General features: G+C 35.5%; 6 protein-coding genes across 6 annotated transcripts; 4 read left to right on the top strand and 2 right to left on the bottom strand.

Moving 5' to 3' along the window:
- Positions 1–1,248: 1,248 nt before the first annotated feature.
- OCT59_024155 (uncharacterized protein) lies at positions 1,249–1,745 on the bottom strand (the record flags this gene model as incomplete). The annotated part of the gene is made up of 2 exons (XM_066135224.1): positions 1,249–1,627; positions 1,717–1,745. The coding sequence occupies 2 exons, from the start codon at positions 1,743–1,745 to the stop codon at positions 1,249–1,251; spliced, it is 408 nt and encodes a 135-aa protein (XP_065991269.1).
- Positions 1,746–2,184: 439 nt separating this feature from the next.
- On the bottom strand, positions 2,185–5,466 carry OCT59_024156 (uncharacterized protein; the record flags this gene model as incomplete). The annotated part of the gene is made up of 6 exons (XM_066135225.1): positions 2,185–4,344; positions 4,423–4,458; positions 4,530–4,763; positions 4,850–4,894; positions 4,973–4,984; positions 5,130–5,466. 6 exons carry the CDS (start codon positions 5,464–5,466, stop codon positions 2,300–2,302), a joined length of 2,709 nt encoding a protein of 902 aa, XP_065991270.1. The 3' UTR covers positions 2,185–2,299.
- A 2,687-nt stretch (positions 5,467–8,153) lies between these two features.
- On the top strand, positions 8,154–9,127 carry OCT59_024157 (uncharacterized protein; the record flags this gene model as incomplete). Its single annotated transcript, XM_066135226.1, has 2 exons — positions 8,154–8,402; positions 8,480–9,127. 2 exons carry the CDS (start codon positions 8,154–8,156, stop codon positions 9,125–9,127), a joined length of 897 nt encoding a protein of 298 aa, XP_065991271.1.
- Positions 9,128–9,749: 622 nt separating this feature from the next.
- OCT59_024158 (uncharacterized protein) lies at positions 9,750–10,652 on the top strand (the record flags this gene model as incomplete). Its single annotated transcript, XM_066135227.1, has 2 exons — positions 9,750–9,922; positions 9,989–10,652. The coding sequence occupies 2 exons, from the start codon at positions 9,750–9,752 to the stop codon at positions 10,650–10,652; spliced, it is 837 nt and encodes a 278-aa protein (XP_065991272.1).
- Positions 10,653–12,010: 1,358 nt separating this feature from the next.
- On the top strand, positions 12,011–13,236 carry OCT59_024159 (uncharacterized protein; the record flags this gene model as incomplete). The annotated part of the gene is made up of 2 exons (XM_066135228.1): positions 12,011–12,814; positions 13,213–13,236. 2 exons carry the CDS (start codon positions 12,011–12,013, stop codon positions 13,234–13,236), a joined length of 828 nt encoding a protein of 275 aa, XP_065991273.1.
- A 1,017-nt stretch (positions 13,237–14,253) lies between these two features.
- OCT59_024160 (uncharacterized protein) lies at positions 14,254–14,552 on the top strand (the record flags this gene model as incomplete). Its single annotated transcript, XM_066135229.1, has 2 exons — positions 14,254–14,277; positions 14,361–14,552. 2 exons carry the CDS (start codon positions 14,254–14,256, stop codon positions 14,550–14,552), a joined length of 216 nt encoding a protein of 71 aa, XP_065991274.1.
- Between the last annotated feature and the right edge of the window lie 8,135 nt (positions 14,553–22,687).

Genomic DNA, 22,687 nt, shown 5'->3' on the forward strand with positions numbered 1-22,687 from the left:
TTTAGTTCTATCTGAAATTTCATTCCAATTCTGATGGCCACTGTAGTATTCAAAATTTTGCATTTTTTCTTATTTAAAATACTATACCCGATCATATGCTGATTTCTGCATAAATCAAGGTTATAACTTTAGAATATTTTAACATAAATAATGTTAAATTATAAATATCATATGCAATATATTATATTAAAATATAAGATTGCAGGTTTATCATCGAATCTATACATGCCACCCAAATTATTTTGGACTGCCGTAATTATAAGTAAAATCCCAAATTCAATTATGGCATCCCAAATTATTTTGGCACTTTACATAGTAAATTATATATAAACCGAATGAATTATGGCATCCCAAATTATAATTATAGCATTAATTTGAGCAGCATGTATAATCGAATCTATTAGGGTGGGCAAAATTAAAGTTAATGCTAGTAAAGTTAAAGTTAGAAGTTGGCTAGGAATTACTAATTTAAGATGATCTGTATTTTAACCGGTTAAGTTAGCCGGTTAATTAGTCAGTTAATTTAACCGGTTAAATTAACCGGTTAACCGTTTTTTGAGAGGTCTTAACTGGTTAACCGCCTTAACCGGTTCCAATCCCTACAGTACAGTACAGCGCTTATTATAGTACTGTACTGTACTGTATGAACTTTAGTTAAAAACTTACCGTACAGTACAGTTTATAGATCTACCTATATTTATATGGCAAAAATTTATGTTGATCACATGTAGATCACAATAAACTTAATCACGTAACAACTGATATGTATATTAAAAAATTATAATATCGCTGCACAATTTATCTGGTCTTTATTATATAACCCAGAAAAATTCTTCGATTACGTGATCTGTTTTATTTATCACATCGTCACACCCTGTCCGAAGTTTCACTGTTTATATTTATCTGAGGGACTTAGATTTTTTCAAGTAGATGAAATTCTATTTGTCACGTTTTATTCATCACATCCTAAATTCTTCGATCACGTGTCAGTGCATAACGCCGGCCGAGTTCGAAGAATTTTCTGGGTGCCGTTGGGGTAGTTGTCTTTATTAGATAATTCCAATTTTCTATATTAGCTTTTACCAATGCATCTTCAGCGAGGCCAAAAATGAATACACTACAAGTACAAGTTTGTCCTGTTGAAGATCTATTCAATATAATATCTTTTTCAACTATTTTACGTAAAATCAAATCATCCAACAACAAAAGAGCATCTTCTTTAGTTTTCAATTTCCTTGTAAATTTCTCTTAGTATACTGCTAAATTACCAAACTGACTTTTTACTTCCTTTGCCTGTGACCGTCTAAATACATCTACAATATTATTTCTAGTTATTTGTTGATGCATTTTAGTAGTTACATTTATAATTTCCAACATTTTTAACACATCTGATTGAACGTCTATATATACTGGATTATCAGTTACACGTCGAATACAATTATCACAAAGTGTACATTCTTGAGGTACGGGATCACCTGGCCATGCGAAATAATTGGAAATTGCTTGTTTACGACATTGATATACAGTTGAACAATAAAATAGTACTTCTCTTATTTTATGTTTTGTGTCAGATAAATATTTGATACGATTTGAAGCTTCAAGTTCTTCTTCACTCGAAATTGAATTACTATTATTAGTAATAAAAATTTATTAGTCTTTCTTTATAAAATAATAAATGAATGGATAAACAAAATACGATATTTTTTTTATTTTTACCTATTTTTTCCTCCTGAGTAAACCCCCATAACTGTTCTAATATCTTTTCAGCTAAACATAATAATTGCTTTTGCAGGTAGTCCATCACGGCCTGTATGACTACTCTCTTGTATTAGATTTCCTATAATGAAAAGATAAGATCAAATTGTCTAATAAATACACAAATTCGTTGTTATACCGTCACGATTTGTGACGGAGCTTAGGAAACACGTAATTTTCTGTTTTTTAAAGGTATATAGCACAATATTTATATTATCCTTAGCTAGATAACAGCATATAGAAAACCGTTCCCTCAGGGAACGATCAGTCATGTGATTTTTTTTTTGGCATTTTTTTCAGAATTGCTTTGGGATTATTATTTGTAATAACTTATATTTTTTAACATGCATATATATGGTATGGTTTTACCGATATGCAATTTGTATCGTATATCAATACACGATCACTTTCTAAGCATTGGGAAAATGTAAAAAATGTAAGCCCAATTAGGCGAACTAATGCTTTATTATAACTTTATTCTAATTATTGAAAATGTTGTATTAATACTTAACGGCCTCATTTCTTATTAATAAATTTATTAACATTATATTAACTGCCATTTATCAACCAAAGACTGTTTCTGTTTGAAGACAAGAGGTAAAAAAGTTTTGATCGCATCCTCCCTTTCTAAATCTGTCTTTTCATCAAACTTACTCCATTGGGTATCAAGTGGCCAAGGACGAGTGAAAAGTATTTTAGACAGTCTTTTGCTAATTTCATCATCACAACATTTGAAAGATCCGACGCCTTGAATATGAATAATTTGATCATAATCGTTCTTTTCATCTTTCTTATCTTCATTATTTTTATTTTTTGATCGCGTTTGTGGAACATTTCTACTCTTTAATTCTGCTTTTGGTTCAACCGCTTTCACTCTATCTAAGCCAAGATCGATGTAGATGCCTAGAATCTTATAATCCTTCTTCCATTCACCAAAGGAATTTAATGGCTGTATTAAAGAAGAAATATCCTTAGCACCAAAGGTTGTTTTTTTCGCGTTCTTGTTTTGAATTGAAATAATACCATAGCCGGCATTATACTTGAAGGGAATGATATGATCAATAACATGAAAACCTAATGGCATTTTGAAAGCAGTGTGGCGGTGATAAGCTTCTATGACAAGATTCTCTGATAGAAATTTCATCCCCCCGGATTTCACATAATCTTGATTGGTAGCTAACAAAGATGTCCAATGGTTAAAACCAATTTCTGCCTCATCAATACCCATTCTTTTAAGCAACTCATCAAGACCATCTATTTCTTCGCATAATAAGGACTTTAAAAATGATTTCAGAGGAACTTTTTGCAAATATGTTAATGGTGAACTAGGGAAACATTCCTTCACAGCATCTGCATAAGCTTTTGAAAATAAGATTCGATTGACAAGTTCTCCTCTTTCTCCCGCTTCCACAACCCCACGACTAAACAGTTCCAACAGTGTGTCCAAGCAATTTTCCCAACCAACATCAATAATACCTTTAAGTGCTCCAGATGCAAGGATAGTATCAGAAGGATATGTACAAAGAATACTTGTACGATCAAGTGAGACTCCTATTGCAGTTGCCATATGGGATGCAATCAGGCTGTCTACTTCGGCAATTCGAGGGGAAACCTCAAGAGATAGGGAGCAAGCCATACATGCAAGGTTCGCAAGATAATCATTATTCTTCTTACTAAAATTGCGGATCTTTTGTGAAGCTAGGTGAACAAGGTGTATAAGACTAACTCCGGCTTGAGCAAGGGAACCCCAAAGTGGAATTCCTAGATAAACAACCCTCTTATAATCATATTCTTTACCAACATTTTCAGCAAGCGGTGCTAATACATCCATGGTGTTGACATCTAAATACGCAGGAAATATAACGAAATCATGTGATCTGGCAGAGCTAGTGTCTTTTGTCACTGGAGGGAGGAAATTGCCAACCTTTCCATTTGTACTGAGAAGGATATTAAAGAATCCAGCCCATGAAATTTCTCGAATTTGTCGTCTCCATTGAACAAAATAGGTTTTATCATCCTTTGTCTTTGTAAGTAATTCATGCGCCTCATCAATACAACAAACTATAGAGATTTCTGTATCGGGAAATAATTTCTTCACAAAATTTTCGTTATTATAGTCTGATGAAAGTTTTTTTTGTTGTAATAATGATTCAAAGACACTTTTCCAGAAATCATTACGCTCAGTTTTGTGATCATCTTTAATTTGAATATTCCAAAACTCCTCTGCGCTCCAGTTTTTATTCTTAATTTCTTTGATTGCTATAGATAAGAGGGCCCCAAATTTATAGTCCCGAATTGTTTCCAGAATTTTTTGAACGTAAGGTGTTGATACAGGGTAACCAGAACTACTCTCATGTCTTTTACAAATGTACAGGATATAGGTCCCCTTGGTTCTCAGCTCCCCCACAAGCCGTGTTTTACCAGAACCAGAGCTTTGTATAATTGCTAAGTAAGGGGCGTATGGTTTTATCTGCTGGTACCATTCATCATGAAATTGTTTTAGTCGCGAATAGAAAGTTTCCAAGGTTGTGCCTTGGTATTCAACTTGAAATGCTTCTTCAATACGATTTGGTTCAACATGACTCGCATCTACAAAAAAAATATAAGATGGGCGCTGATTAACTAGTTGCTTAATAATGCATCAAAGTTTCTACTATACATTCTTACCTTCTTCTTTCTCATCACTTGAAGAGCTTTCATCATCTAATGATGACAAGTGAGGAAAATGTTAGCAATCAGTGTGTAGATTTTGAAATAACCCATGTTACGCATACCATTTTCTGTGACTATAATATCATATGCATTATCTTCCGTATTGTGTAATTCCGTGACAAGTTTACTGTCCTCCAAAGTCTTACTTCCACGGTAAATAGTGACATTTCCTGATATATCAAACCGGGCTTTGATCGTCCTTTTCAGATCATTCACATCGGATACCGCAAAATCTTCCAGACTACTTTGTTTGATAGAGACGCGTTCATCATTATAACGGACCCATATTTGCTTATCTTTTTTTGCGGTTAGATGGAATGTGAGTAAAGAGTATTCAGGTATTTCATAATAAAATTCTTGTATGGCCAAAACAATCAATTACCTTGAAGTTGGAGTCCTGCTATGCCGGACGTTAAACTTGCTATTCCTTATATAACGAAAGAGAAACGACAGCGAAAAAATCAGTATATATTGGAGTTCACTAGTTCTATTACGACTCACTTACCAATGGGTTGCTCTACGATAACGCGAATGTGTTTTTTGGGCGGGTTTGACGATAAGAAGCAGGAAAGAAAAGCACAAGAATAAGTAAGCATTCGGTATTATTGGCGAATATGACACGTTGTGAGCAAGAGAAGACGAAAAAAAATGTTATGACTCACCAGTAACGGGAACGTCAACAACAACTCCAATATTATTTCCTACAACGTTTTGAAATGTATTTCCAACCGTATCAGCTGGCTCTTCTAATTTTTCGTTTAAGTAGGGTTCAATAGCAGTTTCTTTATTCCTAAGTATACTCGAAGCAACATTGACCTTCCATAGAACTAGTTCATCGGGTGCAAAATCATTAAAACGTGGCTTCCTCTCTTCCTTGATAACTTTTCTAAGGTCGTCAAGATCGTTACCCGATTCGATAGTAATTTTGAAAATAGAACGATTTTCACGAATGATACACCAAAGATTAATAAGCGTTCCAGATGGTGCAATATTAGACATATTGTATCACGAAGGATGGATAAATGGGGAAGAAATTTCTTTTTCGTAAATCTGGGGAGTTTGATATAAATAAGGGGTAAGGTCGCACAGATTGATCTATTTCAAAGTCACATGATTCCGATAGTTACTGCGCAAAGATATAAGAATTCGGCACGTGAAGATGCTTATATAAGATAGACTTTTGCTGTGCCGTTGCATGTGATGTGAGTAATTTCACTGCGCCTATTATACTGTACGCGTGATGCAAAGATCAAAATGCCAATATATAACAAGAAGACTGGTAGAAGTAATATGTCTGGTTTTGAAACATCTAAGAAGCGGGAAATTCGATTAAACATCGTGATGACATGTTTAGAGAAACTAGCCGAGCAATAAACCAACTTACTTCATTATTACTTTGCGGAATATACTCGTTCATTTAAATGATAAGTTTTATTGTTTTGCTTGATTTTTTCATTTTACTTGCACAAGGCGGATAAAGGATTCACTAATCAGGTCATCACCTTTTTATATAATTTACAGGATTGATTTTGTTATACGCTTTTGGGGGAAATTATGTTAATATGATCGCATCACGAAAATCTCGTCAACAGACTCTCCTTAATTTAACAATAAAAGATTTAATGCTATCCATATGTAAAGATCATCAAGGGTCCTTTTACAATAATATACAGTACGTAATAATTTTGAGAATATGCGAGAAAGTTTGAGAATAAAAGTCCCTGGATCTTCGCTGGCAATTTTAATTTGCCGATACAGATTTCCGTTAGTGCCCTAAACGTTTTTTATTTGCAATACATTGAGCTAAGATAAATTACATGGTGCGGGACTACCCTGGGTATATGATGCCATTCTATGATTGTATCTATTATACACGATTATTTTTTTGAATGATATTTCTCTATTCTAGCTTTTGATAGGAAATTCCGCAGTCAATTTTTGGCTCAATAAAAATAATATTAAAATATTAATTATTAAAACCTTTCCGAAACTCAAAACCTTTCCAAATCTTTCTAAAACACCAAAAAAACATGATTATTTCACTTATTTGCTTCAAAAATAATAAAAAAAAAGGATTTTATAATTTTCCGCTATAGCGGAGTTCCGCTAGTGTCACGTGACGCGAAGATCATTTCCTTTTTAGGAAATTAGTATAACCAATTTGCTCCATTTTTCGTTAGAAGTAAAATTCCCTTTTTAGGAAATTTGTGTAACATTATATGATTTGACTGGAATTACGGAACTTGACCGGAATTAACCATGTGACGAATAAGGTGACAAATATGATTTTTTCATTAAAAAAATTCTAAGTTCAAATAATACTTAGTAATTTTTGAAAGCTTGAGGGTGTGATACAGGGTGATGGTTTAAACGTTACACAAACTTCCAAAAAAGGAAATTTTACTTCTGACGAAACGAAAATTATTTATGCAAATGGGTTACACAAATTTCCAAAAAAGGAAATGATATTCATGTCACGTGACACTAGCGGAACTCCGCTATAGCGGAAAATTTTAATTTTCAAAAAAAAATTATCGTAGAATATAAAACAAGTGGTATTTTTTTCCTATTCTGTAATCTGTGGGATGGGTTACAAAGTTCCTTTTTAAGTATTTGTTAAAAGGATTTTATATTATTTTTATTGTATGTTCCCATAAAGCTCCCGAGTTGGGATCTTCAAAACACTTGCAACGTATATTCTTTTTTGGTTGGATCTGCCTGGACGAAATAGGCAAAAAATAGGTTGAAAAGTTATATTCTTAGATCTTAGAGTAGGTAATCGATTCGGATTCGGTTCCCTATTCCTATTCCTTTTCGATTTCTGTTTGGATTCGATCTTAGATTAGTTAGCCCCACCCTCCCTCCATGGGAACACGTGTCTTTTTAAATAAAAAAAAAAGTTTCTTTTTTTTTTTTTGGTGTATCAATAAAAACCATTTTTATTTGTTTGTTATACAAGTAAAAAAAAAATTTGGATTATCGTTTCCATCTTAGTCTTAATTTTTTTACAAACAATAGGTATCTCTATTTTCGATTATTTAAACCCGTTATAAATTGAGGAAAAAAAAAAAAAAGAAAATTTCTTTCTTGCGGTTTACGGTCAACAGGTTTTTTCCTTGTAAATTATACGGTTCTGGACCATTTTAAATATAAAGAATTAAATTTCCCCCCTTCTTTCACGATCCTTTTTGTCAACAAAAAAAAAATTTATATAACGTCTCTCCTATAAATTATTGGAAAAAAAAATTTTTTTTTGGTTTTTTTTTTGTTTGTTTTTTTTTTTGTGAAGATCTAAGATTTATCATCTATTTTTTTTTTAAGATGATGATTTGTTAACCTTCATATATCTCCATAAGGAAGTATGATGTATAGAGATTTGGTGAAAAAAGGTATGAAAAATGTGAAAGATTTCTTTTTCACTGTCATCTCCTTCTGATCATATCGAAGCCACCTTTTTTTTTTTCATGGGAAAAAATTCGTATTGATTCGCAATCCCCCCTTTTTTCTCTTTCAAAAAAAAAAAAATAAACAAATCGTCATATTTTAGAATTTGGGAAGTTTGAAGAAAAAAAAATAAAGCTATAGTAAAAACTCAACATTTGATGATTCATTTCTTCCTTACGTCCCGTTTAGATTTTATCACACCTTACAAAACCCACTGAAACTAGAAACAAAAAACTTACATCATGCCCGCAAAACTTTCGACCGTCTGCTACGTTCATGAGTGTACTGAACGTCTTACTCAGGAGTATACCGTAAAGGAGGTTATGGTGGTAGTAAGATTAGACGATGTTGACCCGACGAAGGTGGTCTATCTTAAAGTAAAAATCTTCATACCCTCTGACCAGAACATACCGACACAGATTGAGGATTTTGAGAAAGGTGACGTGGTGTTCCTGAGAGGCAAATTCGTGGCCTGTGCCGGATGGTACAGCGTAAGTATCCGTATGTTTTTTTAGTAACTCGTAGTTTTCCCATCCCTTCACTGATTTTATATCTTGACTACCCTAAGATAAACGCCACTTCCCTGAAGGTTATGGATAACCTGGACTTTGATACAATGCCCAGCATTGGTCTGGACATCATGATCATTGGGATTACGACGAAAACGGTTCAGAATGTCGACGGTAAATCTGTCTTAGACTTTTACGTGGAGGAGAACCTCAGTGATTGTGAACCCCGTGATTTTTGGGTTGAAGTCAGTCATGACCCTAATGTAAGGTACCTTTCGAACAAGACCAACTCGATCAATCAATCGATGCGTTCTACTACGGCGATAATTATGGGCACGATCGTTTATCAAGCGCCCGTTATCAATGAGGTCACTCAAGAAGAATCATCCCCCGGTAAACATGTCATTAACCTTGAAGACATCTCGTTGATCTCCACGAATCGCAACAGCGCCAATGCCGCGCAATCGTTGAACCTCCCATGGTTGAACGCCCAAGCTAATGGAAGACACGGTAGTAGATCGAACCGAAGTCCCAGGGGTGCAACTCCCAGAACCTCACGTAGAGGACGAACTACTCTGTCCCAGATGAATCAACCGGCCAGAAATCAGAATATTTCGGCCGCCTTGGAGGCGAACCCAATACTGACCATGGCTGATTCTACAAGTTCCACCAGTCATAACCCCATTTCTGAAGAGCAAGCCGATTAATCATATCTAAACCTGACAAAACCTATCATCTTCAGTTCTATTTTCTTTTACTTTATTTTCTCCGTGTAAAAAAAAAAAAATCAATAAAATTACATGTTTCATACCATGATTTTGATAAGATATCCTCTCGTTATAATGTATTTACGGGATCAACTCTCTTATTCTTGTAATTTTTTCTACGTTAGTCTCATCTTCACCTCGATGATCCCATAGATCGTTTTCCTTTACCTCTCACATCGTGACTTTAGTTCACAACTTATTAAATGACAAATGATAAATTATAATGTACCTCCGAAAAAATAAAAACTATATCATTTAAAATTGTAAAATATGAAAAAAAAGAGTATGTCATCATAATAAATTAAAAAGCACAAGAAAAAATCGAAAAATTGAATCTCCTTAATTAACATGACCAGTTACTCTCTTTCATTTATCTTTCAAACCCGTTTTATTTGTTTGTATTTTTTTCATTTTTTGATCTTTTTTTTTATGATAAATTTTTCGTTAATATTATAAAATAAATTATGTTATAAATATGCGCTCGATTCTTTGAAAAAAAAAGAGTGTAAAAATAAAAATTTTCGATACCGATATTAATAAGAGACGAGAAAAAGACTGAATCATGACCCATCTGATCCACACCGTATACATTTTCAACAATGAATACGAGACTTTGCTAGATTTGTCATTGGCTGATGACGATCTTACCCTTATATCTCATGCAGATGAGACTGATAATCTTCATAGCCACCTATCTCAATCTTCATATTGGAGACCTTCGTCAAATTTGAAGAGGTTATACGACAGATTCCAAAACACCACTCTATCTTAATGGCCACGAATACCTTATGTCTATTGCAGGAGAGTTCTTTACCCCAAGAAGGCGTGCTGGACATTTTACGACTCGTCAGTTACTTACCCTTTACAACAAAATGTACCTGGCATTTCGTTGTCTTTCAACCCAAATGTTAACTGCATTCCCAATTTAAGAGTCCCTACCTGTGAATCGTGCAAGAAACCTTCTACTAGGTTCCTGTTCTCCCACCTCTCCCCTTTGCCAGAAGAGATACTTTCTGTCCTTCCGCACAAAAGAAGGTACCTCTCCCCTGTTTTCCTTTACTGTTCGCTGGGAAGGACCCCTAATAGCAACCCTTATTCGCAATACAAAACTTTAACCGGTGCTATGAACTACTCATGTAACGTCAGGGCTCACGCCCTATACTCTGGATCCCTGGGAGCTTTTTTGGACTCGAACGAAGGACAACCCACCGGTAATGGAGCCTCATATGATGAAACTTTACGTCGAGCAGCTGCTTGGTTGGCAGTGAATAATCCTTACCTTCGTCCGTTCACGAACATCTTGACATCAACTCGTCATACTCATGTTTTAACCGATCCTTTCCCATCGCAAGACACCTCCAAATGGACGTTACCGCACCTTCTGTCAACAGTCGCGATATCGTCGTACCTAACTATGATTTTCCCGCTGAAGTTCATGACGAAGATTTTCACTACAGTAGACTGATGGCAGGTTTCATTTAAGAAAGCGATACTTTACGGTTACCCATCTCTAACCATGATCTGAACCTGGAACCTTTGCTCTTCCTGGACCTGTTCACCGATGGGAAAGGTCACTTCACCGATCTGCCGAACCTAACAAATCCTGCTAATGAATCTTGTACTGAAACTTACGGTTAATACATTAAGTCACGTTTGATGAACATTGACACCTGTTGGAGGTTATACCACCATTGGCCCTCATAGTCGTACCTCCAACTAGAAAAGCTACGCCACCACCAAAATATTCAACGTTTGCTGCTCCAGTCTCACTTGAATTTCAACCTTAACAATAACGTGTCTCTCCCAACCGCCAGAGATCTACTTTCCCCTAGCATGTACTCCTCCCAAAACATCATAGATGAGAGTAAGACGATTTCTATTCCGACCTTTATACGGACGGGAGACACTTATTTTCATCAGAAGCAGCTTCACCTCAATGCGATGTTGAACAAGCTCGGGTTACCCACCTTATTCATAACCTTAAGTATGGCGGAAAACCGTTAGTTACACCTTCAGGATATACTTTCCAATAGTGATAATGGTGATACGTTACCCACGAATAGGCCCTTTCACTGCGCGAATTACTTTATCTATCGGTTCCAATCTTTGAGGAAAGAACTTTATAAGAAACCTGATCTCACAGGTTTTGGCGACATTACTAATTTCTTTGATCAGGTTGAGTTTCAGAACAGAGGTGCTGCCCACACCCATAGTTGTTACTGGACCGCGAACTCCATCGAGAACATGATCGAGAACGATGTCATCCATTCAACCATCCCCGATCCTCTTTACAAACTTGAACTCTACGCTGCTGTGTTGTCAAACCAGATACATACATGCAATTCCAGATGTCAAGGTCCGGCTCCTCCAGGTCAATTGTGTAAGAAAGGATTCCCCTGTCCTTATAGCCAGACGACTCATTATGTAAAGAATGAATTCCGTTACGTATACAGATATTTGACCGAGGCAGATTCCTGGGTTGTCCCGTACCATCCTGCGATCCTTTTGCTTTGGGATGCGCATATAAACGTTCAATACATAACAGACAAAGGATTCGCTCGATACATGACGAAGTACATCACGAAAAGAGAACCTTCCCATATTTTTAACATCTACGAGAATGATCTCTTGAGGGAACATGTTATTGCGCGGCAACTTAGCTCAATAGAGCTTATGTTTTTGCTTCTGGGTCATGAAATCTGTAATTCCTCTGCCACTGTGAAGTTCCTCACTACCGATCCTCCTGCCACAAGAACCCGTACTATACTTCCTGTTTACATGATAGATGATGATGACGATAACCCTTACTATGATGATACCATCATGAAGTACATGTCCCAGCCTCATCTTTCTCAATTTGATGATCTCACCTATTTTCAATACTTTGAGAGATACTCGATCATACCTTCCCCTCCTGCAACATCTCGTCCTGTATATCGTGATGAATTGAATAATTATGTTGTCAAGCGAACGAAAGAGTTAATCACCAGGCATCGATTTCTTAAGATAGAAGATGGAGAGTTATACTTCTACCAGCAATTACTATTGAACGTCCCAGCGAGAAGCGAATCTGAACTCAAATCATCTCCTGATACGACTTACCGTAAAACATTTTTACAACTTTTCCCTAACTTTTTAACAAACTTGCAGAATCAAACTATGAACACGCATCATTCACGTTTGTCACGTCTGGACAATTGCTTCGCTGAAATGTTAAGCAGGTTGCTGGAATCATTAAGTATCCATCTTACCACTGACCTCACACAGATTGTACACGCTCAATTGACCGACTTGAAGCTCCTTCCTCATATTTATCCGAAAACTGCTATGCTTGAGCTTCCTCAGGATCAATATCGAGTTCTCTCTGCTATCAGCATGTACCTGGGTAGAAATGATGGTGTCAGGTGGCCTTTCTTTTTTATAACCGGTTCAGCTGGAACTGGGAAATCATACGTTATAAACATGATAACCAGGATGCTTACTCAATCGTCCCATTCTTTTATCCTCTTGGCTCCTACCGGTGTGGCAGCCCAGAATGTAGGTGGGTTCACCATACATTCGGCCCTCCACATAATCTCTGCACGCGGAAGTTTCTTCACCCGTGCCTACGTGGACAATGAATTAAGAGTATCCTTGAAACGGATAACCACCATCATTATCGAGAAAATATCTATGGTCTCCGCTGACCTGCTGGATTTTATCTCTAATATGTTCACGAATTTACATAATAACGATCTTGCTTTTGGTGGCATAAATGTTATTGTTGTGGGCGATCTGGCACAACTCCCTTCCATCAATAATCACCTCGTATTTCGTGCTGCAGTCTGGCCTTTTTTTTACCCGTTATTTTTGTCAACTCTCCACCGTCAGCATAATGATTCAGAATTGTATTCTATGTTGGAGGAGATTCGGATGGACAACATGTCACCTGAAACTTGGGCTAAACTGCAACAACGTAACTCGGAATTTCTGGTTCACGCCTCGGCAGGTCCTCTACTCAACACCACCCACATTGTAGGCTTTAGGGAGAACGCTCAGCATATCAATAGAATGATATGCAATCTTCTACCTGTTCCTGACAACAAATTCTTGATCTCTCAGGCTGTAGATGTTGTAAACTCTGTCCAATGGGACCCTTCCTCTTCAGAATTTATGTTCAAACCCAAGACGAACCTCCCCCTTTCTGTTCGTCTTCAGCCAGGTGCTCGCGTCATGTATCTAAACAATTCTCTTATTTCCCACGGCATTTGCAATGGTACAATAGGCGTGGTCACTGATGTCAACCCTTTAGAAGACTACGCTAGGATCGCCTTTTCTATCAGGGGCTCCTTGGTTGACATTGATATTTATAAGCATACCCACTATTTTAACATCAATGGAAGTAATTGCAGTCGCTCCCAATTCCCTCTCCAGAATTCTTTCACCCTGACCGTGCATAAAACCCAAGGCTTGACCTTACCCAGGGTTTGTCTAGTACTCGATGGAAACATCTTCTCTCCTGGTCAGGCATATGTCGCTCTCAGCAGGTGCTCTTCCTGGAACAATATTGAGATATCTCACCTCAATAGATCGGCTTTTATGGTTGATCGTGATGTCATCTTGGAGTATCAGAGGTTGACTCATATCGCTAATACAAGTCCTCATCTCTTTTCATGATTCTTTATTCTTGTGTCTATCATCCTTACCTTTGGACCTATATGAATAAGATGTTACCCCAATTTTAGAAATAATCGGTTGTTTTCTTTTAACTCATTACTTTTCATCATTGATTTATTCATTAATAAAAAAAAATTTACTCTGTTTCTTATATGCTAACATTTAATTTATTTGATTTATTTAATAACCTTACATTTGCTGATCGTGTTTGCAAATGTTACATGTTTATCTTGTGATCTGCGTTATACACCTATCTATAACTAAGTAATCTAAGTAAACTAAGTCCTGCTTCTGCTGTGTCACCTCCTCCGTGTCCTATGTAACCGTGGGTACTGGGAAAAAAATACTGGCTAGTTATAAGATTAATTTATTTCGCACTTTTGTTCAGTAATTAATGTTACGTAATTAATATGTCAATATTTAGCAGACAATTGGTATAAATTATAAAATCTAACGTCATAAAATTGATAATCTTTTTTTTATTTTATACGTTTATTTTTTAAAAAAAGATTAATAGTATAATAATATGCCACCTAAAAGAAAAGCTGTACAATTAACATTAATAGAACGGTCAGAACCAGTTCCCAGAAGTAAAGGTGAACGCCCACAAGATCCTGTTTGGACACATTTTATTCAGACTCCTTTAGCAACAGCTGGTCATTTTGCAGCTGAGTGTCTTTATTGTGGAAAAAAATGGCCAAAAGGATGACCACAAGACCTTCAGGTTCATCTTGCTAAAGATTGTCTTAATGTTAATGATGAAATAAGAAGGGTTTTTATTGAAATATTTTGCGTTTATGTGATGACGATGATGATATCATAGATGATGAAAGTAACAAACATCAGAAACTTGATCAGCTTAACATTACCGATTTTTGGAATAATGAACATAACAAAGCATTATCAAAACCAAGACAAGACTCGATGGATCAATCTTTAATTAAAATGTTTGTATGCTGCGGTATTCCCTTTAGTGTTGTTGAACATCCATTTTTCATAGAGATGTTTAAGAAAGCTTGTCCCGGTTATACTTTACCTTCCTGTGATAAACTGTCAGGAATAATGCTTTCACATTTGGCAGTCAAAATTGAAGACAAAATCAATACTATATTTAAAAATACAACAAATTTAACGTTAAGTAACATTAAATACATTATATTAATTATATTAATAATTTTTTTTCTATATTTAGTGGATTTATCAATTTATAAATAATATTACTTATTTACTTTCATTCCTGTTATAGGTTTGGATGGCTGGATGAACCCTGCAGGCCATTCTATTTATAATTTTATAATAATGACATATAATCGTTGAGAATTTCTCTATCAACTTCGAGATCTTTCAATTGTAAAGTATACAGCTCAACTTATAGCTGAAGAAATTGAAAAAGTACTTAAAGATATTGGACCTAACAAGTTTGTAGCCATCATTACGGATAATGTGGCTAATTGTGCTACAGCTTGAAATATTATTAGTGAAAAATATCCTTTTATATTTAATACCCGTTGTGTTGCATATTGTGTAAATTTAATTACTAAAGATATACTAGGTATTATTTATTTAAAAGTAATACGCCCAAATATGCATTATGATGATCGTAAATTCAATTTTTTTTTTTACATTTAAATAGATTACAATTTTTCAAAACGGATTTTAACTGCAAGTAATGAAATAGTGAAATTTTTCAAAAAATCGCATCAAGGAAAGGCTTTATTAGAAAATACACTAAAGATCTTAAAATTAAAGGCGGAGGATTAAAGTCTTGGGTTGAGACACAATGGACGACAATGTTTGAATCTGCAGACTCTATTTGGCGTCTAAAATTAGCACTAGAAAAAGTACCGCACTATTGTAAAATTTAAAAATTATTTTTATTAAATTATTAATTTTTTTAACATAATAATAATTTAATAGGTTGCAAATGAAAACAGTAATATTATTACCAGCAAGAGTGTATTGAAAAGCATTAATGCTCGAGGTTTCTTCCACGATGTTAACTTATTATTAAAAGTGTTAGACCCATTAAAGAAGACAGTTTTGTCTGTTGCAATTATGCAGATTGTTTTATTGCTTTGATTCGTCTAGCAAATGCTATTGAACAAATTCCAGTTGAACGAGGTTTAGTTGGCTTTCGAAATCACGCAATAGATTCTATTAATAGGCATTGGGAATCTTTTGATAATATGCCATTTATATTAACTTATTTTCTTCATCCTGGTTATCGGGGTAAGTTAATTTAATAGTTTAGAAAAGTTTTTTTTTTGGTCATTAACTTATGGTTTGTCTATTTAATTTAGGTGAGGAATTAAAACAAGGCATGTGGACAAAAATTTCGGCTTATGCACAAGACATCTGGAAGAATATGGGATATGACATTAATGATCAAGAAATCCTAATTGCTCAAATGTTAAATTTCAAAGATAAATAAGGTACTTACGCAGTACTAAGGATGGGTCTGCAAATGATTTTCAAATTCCGCAATATTGCGGATTTTGGAGTTGAATTGCGGTTAGTAGCCCGCAATTCCGCAATTCTAATTGCTGCCCATAACTGTAGTTTTGTATATTTATAAAAATGCCGGAACTATGGGTTCCAGCGTTTTCTTTTATTTTTTTTACATAAAAACGCCGGTACTATGGTCCCGGCATTTTCTTTTATTTTTTTTTACATAAAAACGCTGGTACTATAGTTCTGGCGTTTTCTTTTGATTTTTTTTGCATAAAAATGCCGGTACTATGGTCCCGGCATTGTCTTTAGAATTTTTTTGCATAAAAACGCCAGTACTATGATACCGGCATTTTCTTTTATTTTTTTTTTACATAAAAAATGCCGGAACTATAGGTTCCGGCGTTTTCTTTTATTTTTTTTTACATAAAAATGCCAGTACTATGGTCCCGGCATTTTCTTTTGATTTTTTTTTACATAAAAATGCCGGAACTATAGTTCCGGCATTTTCTTTTATTTTAACTATGGGTTCCGGTATTTTCTTTTATTTTTTTTACATAAAAACACCAGAACTATGGGTTCCGGCATTTTCTTTTATTTTTTTTACATAAAAATGCCGGAACTATGGGTTTCGGCGTTTTCTTTTTTTTTTTTTACATAAAAACGCTGGTACTATAGTTCTGGCATTTTCTTTTGATTTTTTTTACATAAAAACGCTGGTACTATGGTTCTGGCGTTTTCTTTTAATTTTTTTATGTAAAAACGCCGAAACTATTATTTCAGGCATTTTTTTTTATTTTTTTTTTATTGAAATTGCCAGAACTATTAGTTCCAGCATTTTTTTTTTGCAGTTGTAATAAGAGAAAATGCCGTTTCTGGCAGTTTTTCCAATTACCAATCCATCTTTTTCTAAAAAATAAAATCATTTTTATTTAAATTTTGTTAATGAAAAATGATTTTTTTTTTATGATTAATAATAAGAGAAAATATATTTTTTAGTAGTTAAATTAAAAAATTATATAAATTATATTTCATTAAAAAAAAAATAAGTTTTTTTTGTGAACATTCCTCAAATCCGCAAATATTCTGCAATTGAATTGTGGTACTTTGGATATTTGCAGATTTGTGGAATATTTGCGGGATTGCGGACAATTGCAGATTTGCAGATCTGCAGATTTTAGATTTAAAAATCCGCAATGTTCTGCAATACCGTAAATCGCAATTATTCCACAATTACATATTTGCGGCACTATCCTTACGCAGTACACTGGTTAAAAACTAGGCAAACATGGCATAGTAGCCTTCATCTTTATTAATAATTATTCAAACTTTTACAATTTACAAACATAAAAAGAAAAATATAAAAATAAAACTAACTAAAAACAAAACTATATAGTCTCCTAAGAAAAAATTAAGTAAAAAATTAATCTAAAAAAGAAAAATCGCATTACACTAAATTTCCCTAGATCTTCCCCCTTGATATATTCCAACCAAAGTAGAAGCAACTATGCTAATGAAATAACGAATAGCGCGCCCACTATAAAAATCGACACTCCATCCTGCAAAAGCTGTTATTAAGTAGCACCGTTAGACGACCCATAAAACCCGAAAAGTGATTAAACCAAGGCAAACCATATTTCATCGAGTTTTTCAACCAATCGGTCCTGGAGTCACGTGAATCGTGTAGGGTTGGAGGTGGTAAAGATGAGTAGAGTATGTACTTGGACAATGGCAAATTAGAAGGCTTCAGAGTAGTTTTCAACTTATAGGTAATGTTCATCGCGTTTTCCCATCTACATTTTTCATAAGAACGCAGATTCCAAATTCGTCTTCTGAATTTTTGGACAAAATTATTATGAATAGCAGCGATAACCTTTATCGCAGAAATTCTCAGAATGGATAAATCGACAAATAAGTCAATAAAGAGTTTGGGTAAGCAACCACGGACCAGGGCATAAGAGGACCAATTTGTAGAAGAAAAGGACCAGCATGAAAGAGAAGTGAGTTTAGCAATAAATAGAGTAGAATCAATGTCAGCCAATATACCGGCTTCTAAAATTTTGGAAATCAAATGTTTTTGATAAGATTGTAAAATTCGTTGCATAGGCGGACGACGATTTTTGCACATAAAAAGGTGCATCAAGTCTTCCATGCGGTCAATACAAGAACGGCAAGTTAATTCGTCCATATATAAATCTGGTCGAGTCTGTTTAAGCTTTTCCAATGTAGGTAAGTCATCCAAAAAAAGTTTGAACTTAAAGGTTTGGTGCCTTGAAGCATGTTCATAAGTGAAGAATGCATCGTGAGAAGACTTGAAATTTAAAGTGAACCAAGTAAGTTCCCAGTCAACCACATAATCTATATTAGGTGATAGTAAAGAAATAAAATGAAACCGCATTAAATTTAATAAATCACGCATTAACTGCATTTGATAATATTGTTTGAGGAGATGTCGTGGATTAAATTCACAAACAACATCATTGTCATAAATTAAGACAAAATCATGAGCAGAGGCAAGGTCCATTCCAGAAATCAAAATACTGGATGACGCAATATGAGCAGTATTGGCCAAGGAATTAGCAAAATCGTTTAAATAGTTGCCAGAGTGAGCTTTAATTTTAATAGGGGAGACCGACAAGTTTTTGGAAAGGATGGTTCGCTTAATGATAGCCCAAAGTTCAAAATTTGTAGTTTTGTAATACAAACGACTATTTGAGTAAACAGAGGAAGAGCAGTTTCGAAGACCATCAATGGCTGTAGTGCTCCGCACGAGCCAGTCCAGCTCGAGCCGGCTCGCGAGCTAGGTATATCGAGCCGAGCTGAGCCGCGGCTCGTAATAAATTTGGCTCGGCTCATTCGAGCGAGCTTTGTCTGGCTAGGTTCGAGCTGGCTCGCGAGTTATGAGCTGGCTCGCGAGCTCCAGAACTTTTTTTCTTTATTATTGCCGGCGTCACGTGATTTTTAATTTTGGCCGGAATTAAGTGATCGACATGGAAATTTCCTTTTTTGGAATCCTGTGCAACGCATTTCCCCATTTTTGATAAGAAATAAAATTGCCTTTTTTGGGTTGTGTAACGTTACTCAGGTATTCAAAAAAGGAAATTTCCATGTCGATTACTTAATTCCGGCCAAAATTAAAAAAAATCACGAGAAATATGCAGAATTTGATAAAAGCTCGGCTCGAGGTTGGCATTCGACACGAGCCAAGCTCGAAAATTCTAATCGAGCCGATTCCGGCTCGAATTTTGGCTCAGCTCGGCTCGAGCCGGCTCGTGCGGAGCTTTAAATACCTGTTTGCGAGTCAGTATAAATAATAACTTCTGAGTCGCGGGAAGAAATAGTTAAAACTGCATAAATAGCAGCAGCTTCAGCTCGAGAAGAAGAAGGATTATCTCGAATGAGACCATGAGCATAAGTGGCGATTGAATTAGGAAAGCCTGCATCAGGAATGATTTGCATCCAGGACCAGCCTATAGAAACTTCAGGAGTGCCTAAATTAATAAGAAACACATCAGTGAAGAAAATATAACGCGAATCTGGAGAAACAACCAACGGGAAGTTTGCAAAAACAGCAGCAGCCGAGGATTCAATAGTGACAGGAGTAACAGGAGCTACAACGGTATCGATAGAAGCGGAATCAAAATCAAATTCCAATCTACTGTAATAAAGACGGACACTGTCTTCTATATCAGCCCAAGTAAAGGGGAAGTCACTTCAGAAGTATTACGTCTAATCTGCTCATTAGTAGTGGCAGAATAAGTGAATGTTGTAATGAGACCGTGGGTGTACAAAGGGTTAAATCAGCATTCCGTTTTTTGGAAGAAGGTAAAGGAATATGAACAGCGCAGCCAGGCAAGGAGAAAGTCTAATGAGATCACCAGGCGAAGATTCACAATCAGGAGAAACCTAATGGACAATAGAACAAGTACCACGACTTGCTTGGACCAAAAGTTGTTTGCCAAAGATGGAAGAACCAAGATCATCCAATGTGACAATCCAATTTTTAGTAGTGGGCGGAGAGGAAAGACAAGGTTCCAATTCATAAAAGGAAGAATCAATCGTAGGCATAGTAATAAATTTCTCTAGCAAACGATTATTGGAGTCAGGAATAGTAGTAGCTTGTTGGATATCTTTGTACCAATAAGGGATACGGTCAGGGCCACGTTGTCCAACCAAATTGTCATAGTAAGCCTTCCAGGCAATTAAATGAGTACCTTGAGGAGTAATAAGCTGAGATAAATAAAACAGCTTTCGTTTACGCAGGATGGGAAAATAGGCTTTGAAGGCTTTAGGCGTCATGCATTCAAATAAAGGAACACGTCCATCTATCAAGGATAAGTTCAGAAGCTTCGAAAGTTCAGTATGAAGCAAACGAAAGGGAGTAGAAGCTAAGAGAGCAATAGTGCATGCAATATAATCTTTCTTAAAAGAAAAAAGAGAAGATCATATAGACCAATCCTTAATTAAAAGAGGAGAAATAGGAATCAAAAAATTATATTGAATCAAACATAATCTATAAATAAAAAGAGATTGAATAAATGAAGAAGAAGAATTAGCCATTAAAAATAAATTAGTAATATGACATTGTCGTTGATGAGCAAACAAATTAATTAAGCCCAAGGCTTGAGACAAAAATAAAATGGGATTGGGTAAAGAATGAGAAAAATTTGCTTTATGCTTCACGACAGATCGTATACTTCTCGTTATTAAGTGGTAGTCAGATTCAGACAAGTGGGTAACTTGCATCCGGTATTCAAGTTTCGGTATAAGAACAGCATTATGTAAATATACAACTTGTTTGGAGGAAAGCTTTGCGGGTCGAATGATTGTAGCAAAGGAGCAGCATTCGCGTTTGAGTTGTTTTTTGACAAAATCACAGGAGCTTTTAATGTTGAACCAAACACCTAAAAAACGAAAAGAAGTTGTCATGGAAATTGGGGTAATAGTGATAGAAGGAACACTATTTAAAGAGGATAAATCCAAATTAAAAGTAATAGGGGATAAAGAAGAATTCGAAGTCAAGGGCAACGAATTTGTAATTAACATATATTTGTTATGATTGGCAGAAGTGTTATTAATTTGATAGAATTCTTCAGTAATAGATAACATAAATTCCATGCCAGCTTTTGACGAGGAAATAAGAGTAGAGTCATCCATAAATACTAAATTATTAATCTTCATATCAAGAGAAGAATTTAAAGAACCAATTAAAGATGGTATAGAAAGAACATAGGGGTCCATCATTTCATTCTTCAAAACAGTAAGCAAGAGATCAATATAAATAACCCATAAAAGAGGAGAAATAACTTCGCCTTGGTTAATACCAATGCGAACCCTATAAGCAGGAGTAGATCTATGAGCAGTGAAAATGCGATTAGTGCGCTTCGTGAAAAGTGAAAGGATAAACTTAACAGCAGAAGCAGGAAGACGTATACGTTCTAGAGCAAAACGTAACATTGTCAGATCGACCGAATCAAAAGCTTTAGAGATATCTTGGGAAAGAATCCAAAGTGGATTTTTATTGATATCAGCATCATGGATAATAGATTCTAGAGTAATGATAGGGTCGTGGCAAGAACCACCAGGAAGACCAGCGAAGTTACCACCTTTAAGAACATCATGTGAAGCCATAATAGCAGAAAGGCGATTATAGAAAAGTTTGACAAGAGATTTTCTAATCACTTCAAGTAAAGTAATAGGGCGAGTATTTTTTAATTGACACTTCCATTCGTGAGGCTTGGGAATGGGAAAAACCATTGCTTGTCGCCATAAGTCGGGAATATCAGCTTTGGAGAGACAAGCTTGAATTAAAATGAGGAGCAAAGCCGAGGTACGAGTTCCAATGTGTTTGAGCATCTCATAGGTGATCATGGAAGGACCAGAGGCTTTCCCATTAGGGGTGGAAGAAACGGTGGATAACCATTCATCAAGGGTAGGGGATTCATTAAAGAATCATAGATGGAGGAAGGCACATCATCCGTCCATAGGTCAATAAGCAGAAGACCATCTATCGGGTAGTGTTTCAATAGACATCGGAGGAGTGGACTTTATAGGAACAAAGTTTTGGAAATGGTTAATAACAGCATCATCTATATTCTTAGGATCAGTTAACAACTGAGGCTGAGTAGGATGGTCAATAAAGACACGGTCCAAAGTGATACAGCGACGAGTGCGAGAGAGCGCTGAATCAATAAAAGAGGAAAGGTCAGTCTCGAAATTATTGTTTTTATCGTCTAAGTGAGCACGGATGGAGGAGTCTTGAAATTCTTTTTCTTGTAGTAAATAAAGTTTCCGTAAGGATTTTGAGATATTAGATAAAATATCAAGAAGTGACTTGAAATTATCTTGTCGACATGATGAAAGAGAAGAAGGCAAAGTGGGAATAGAAATGAACAC

This window comes from Rhizophagus irregularis, chromosome 4 (assembly GCF_026210795.1).
Source record: "Rhizophagus irregularis chromosome 4, complete sequence".
NCBI lineage: Eukaryota > Fungi > Glomeromycota > Glomeromycetes > Glomerales > Glomeraceae > Rhizophagus > Rhizophagus irregularis.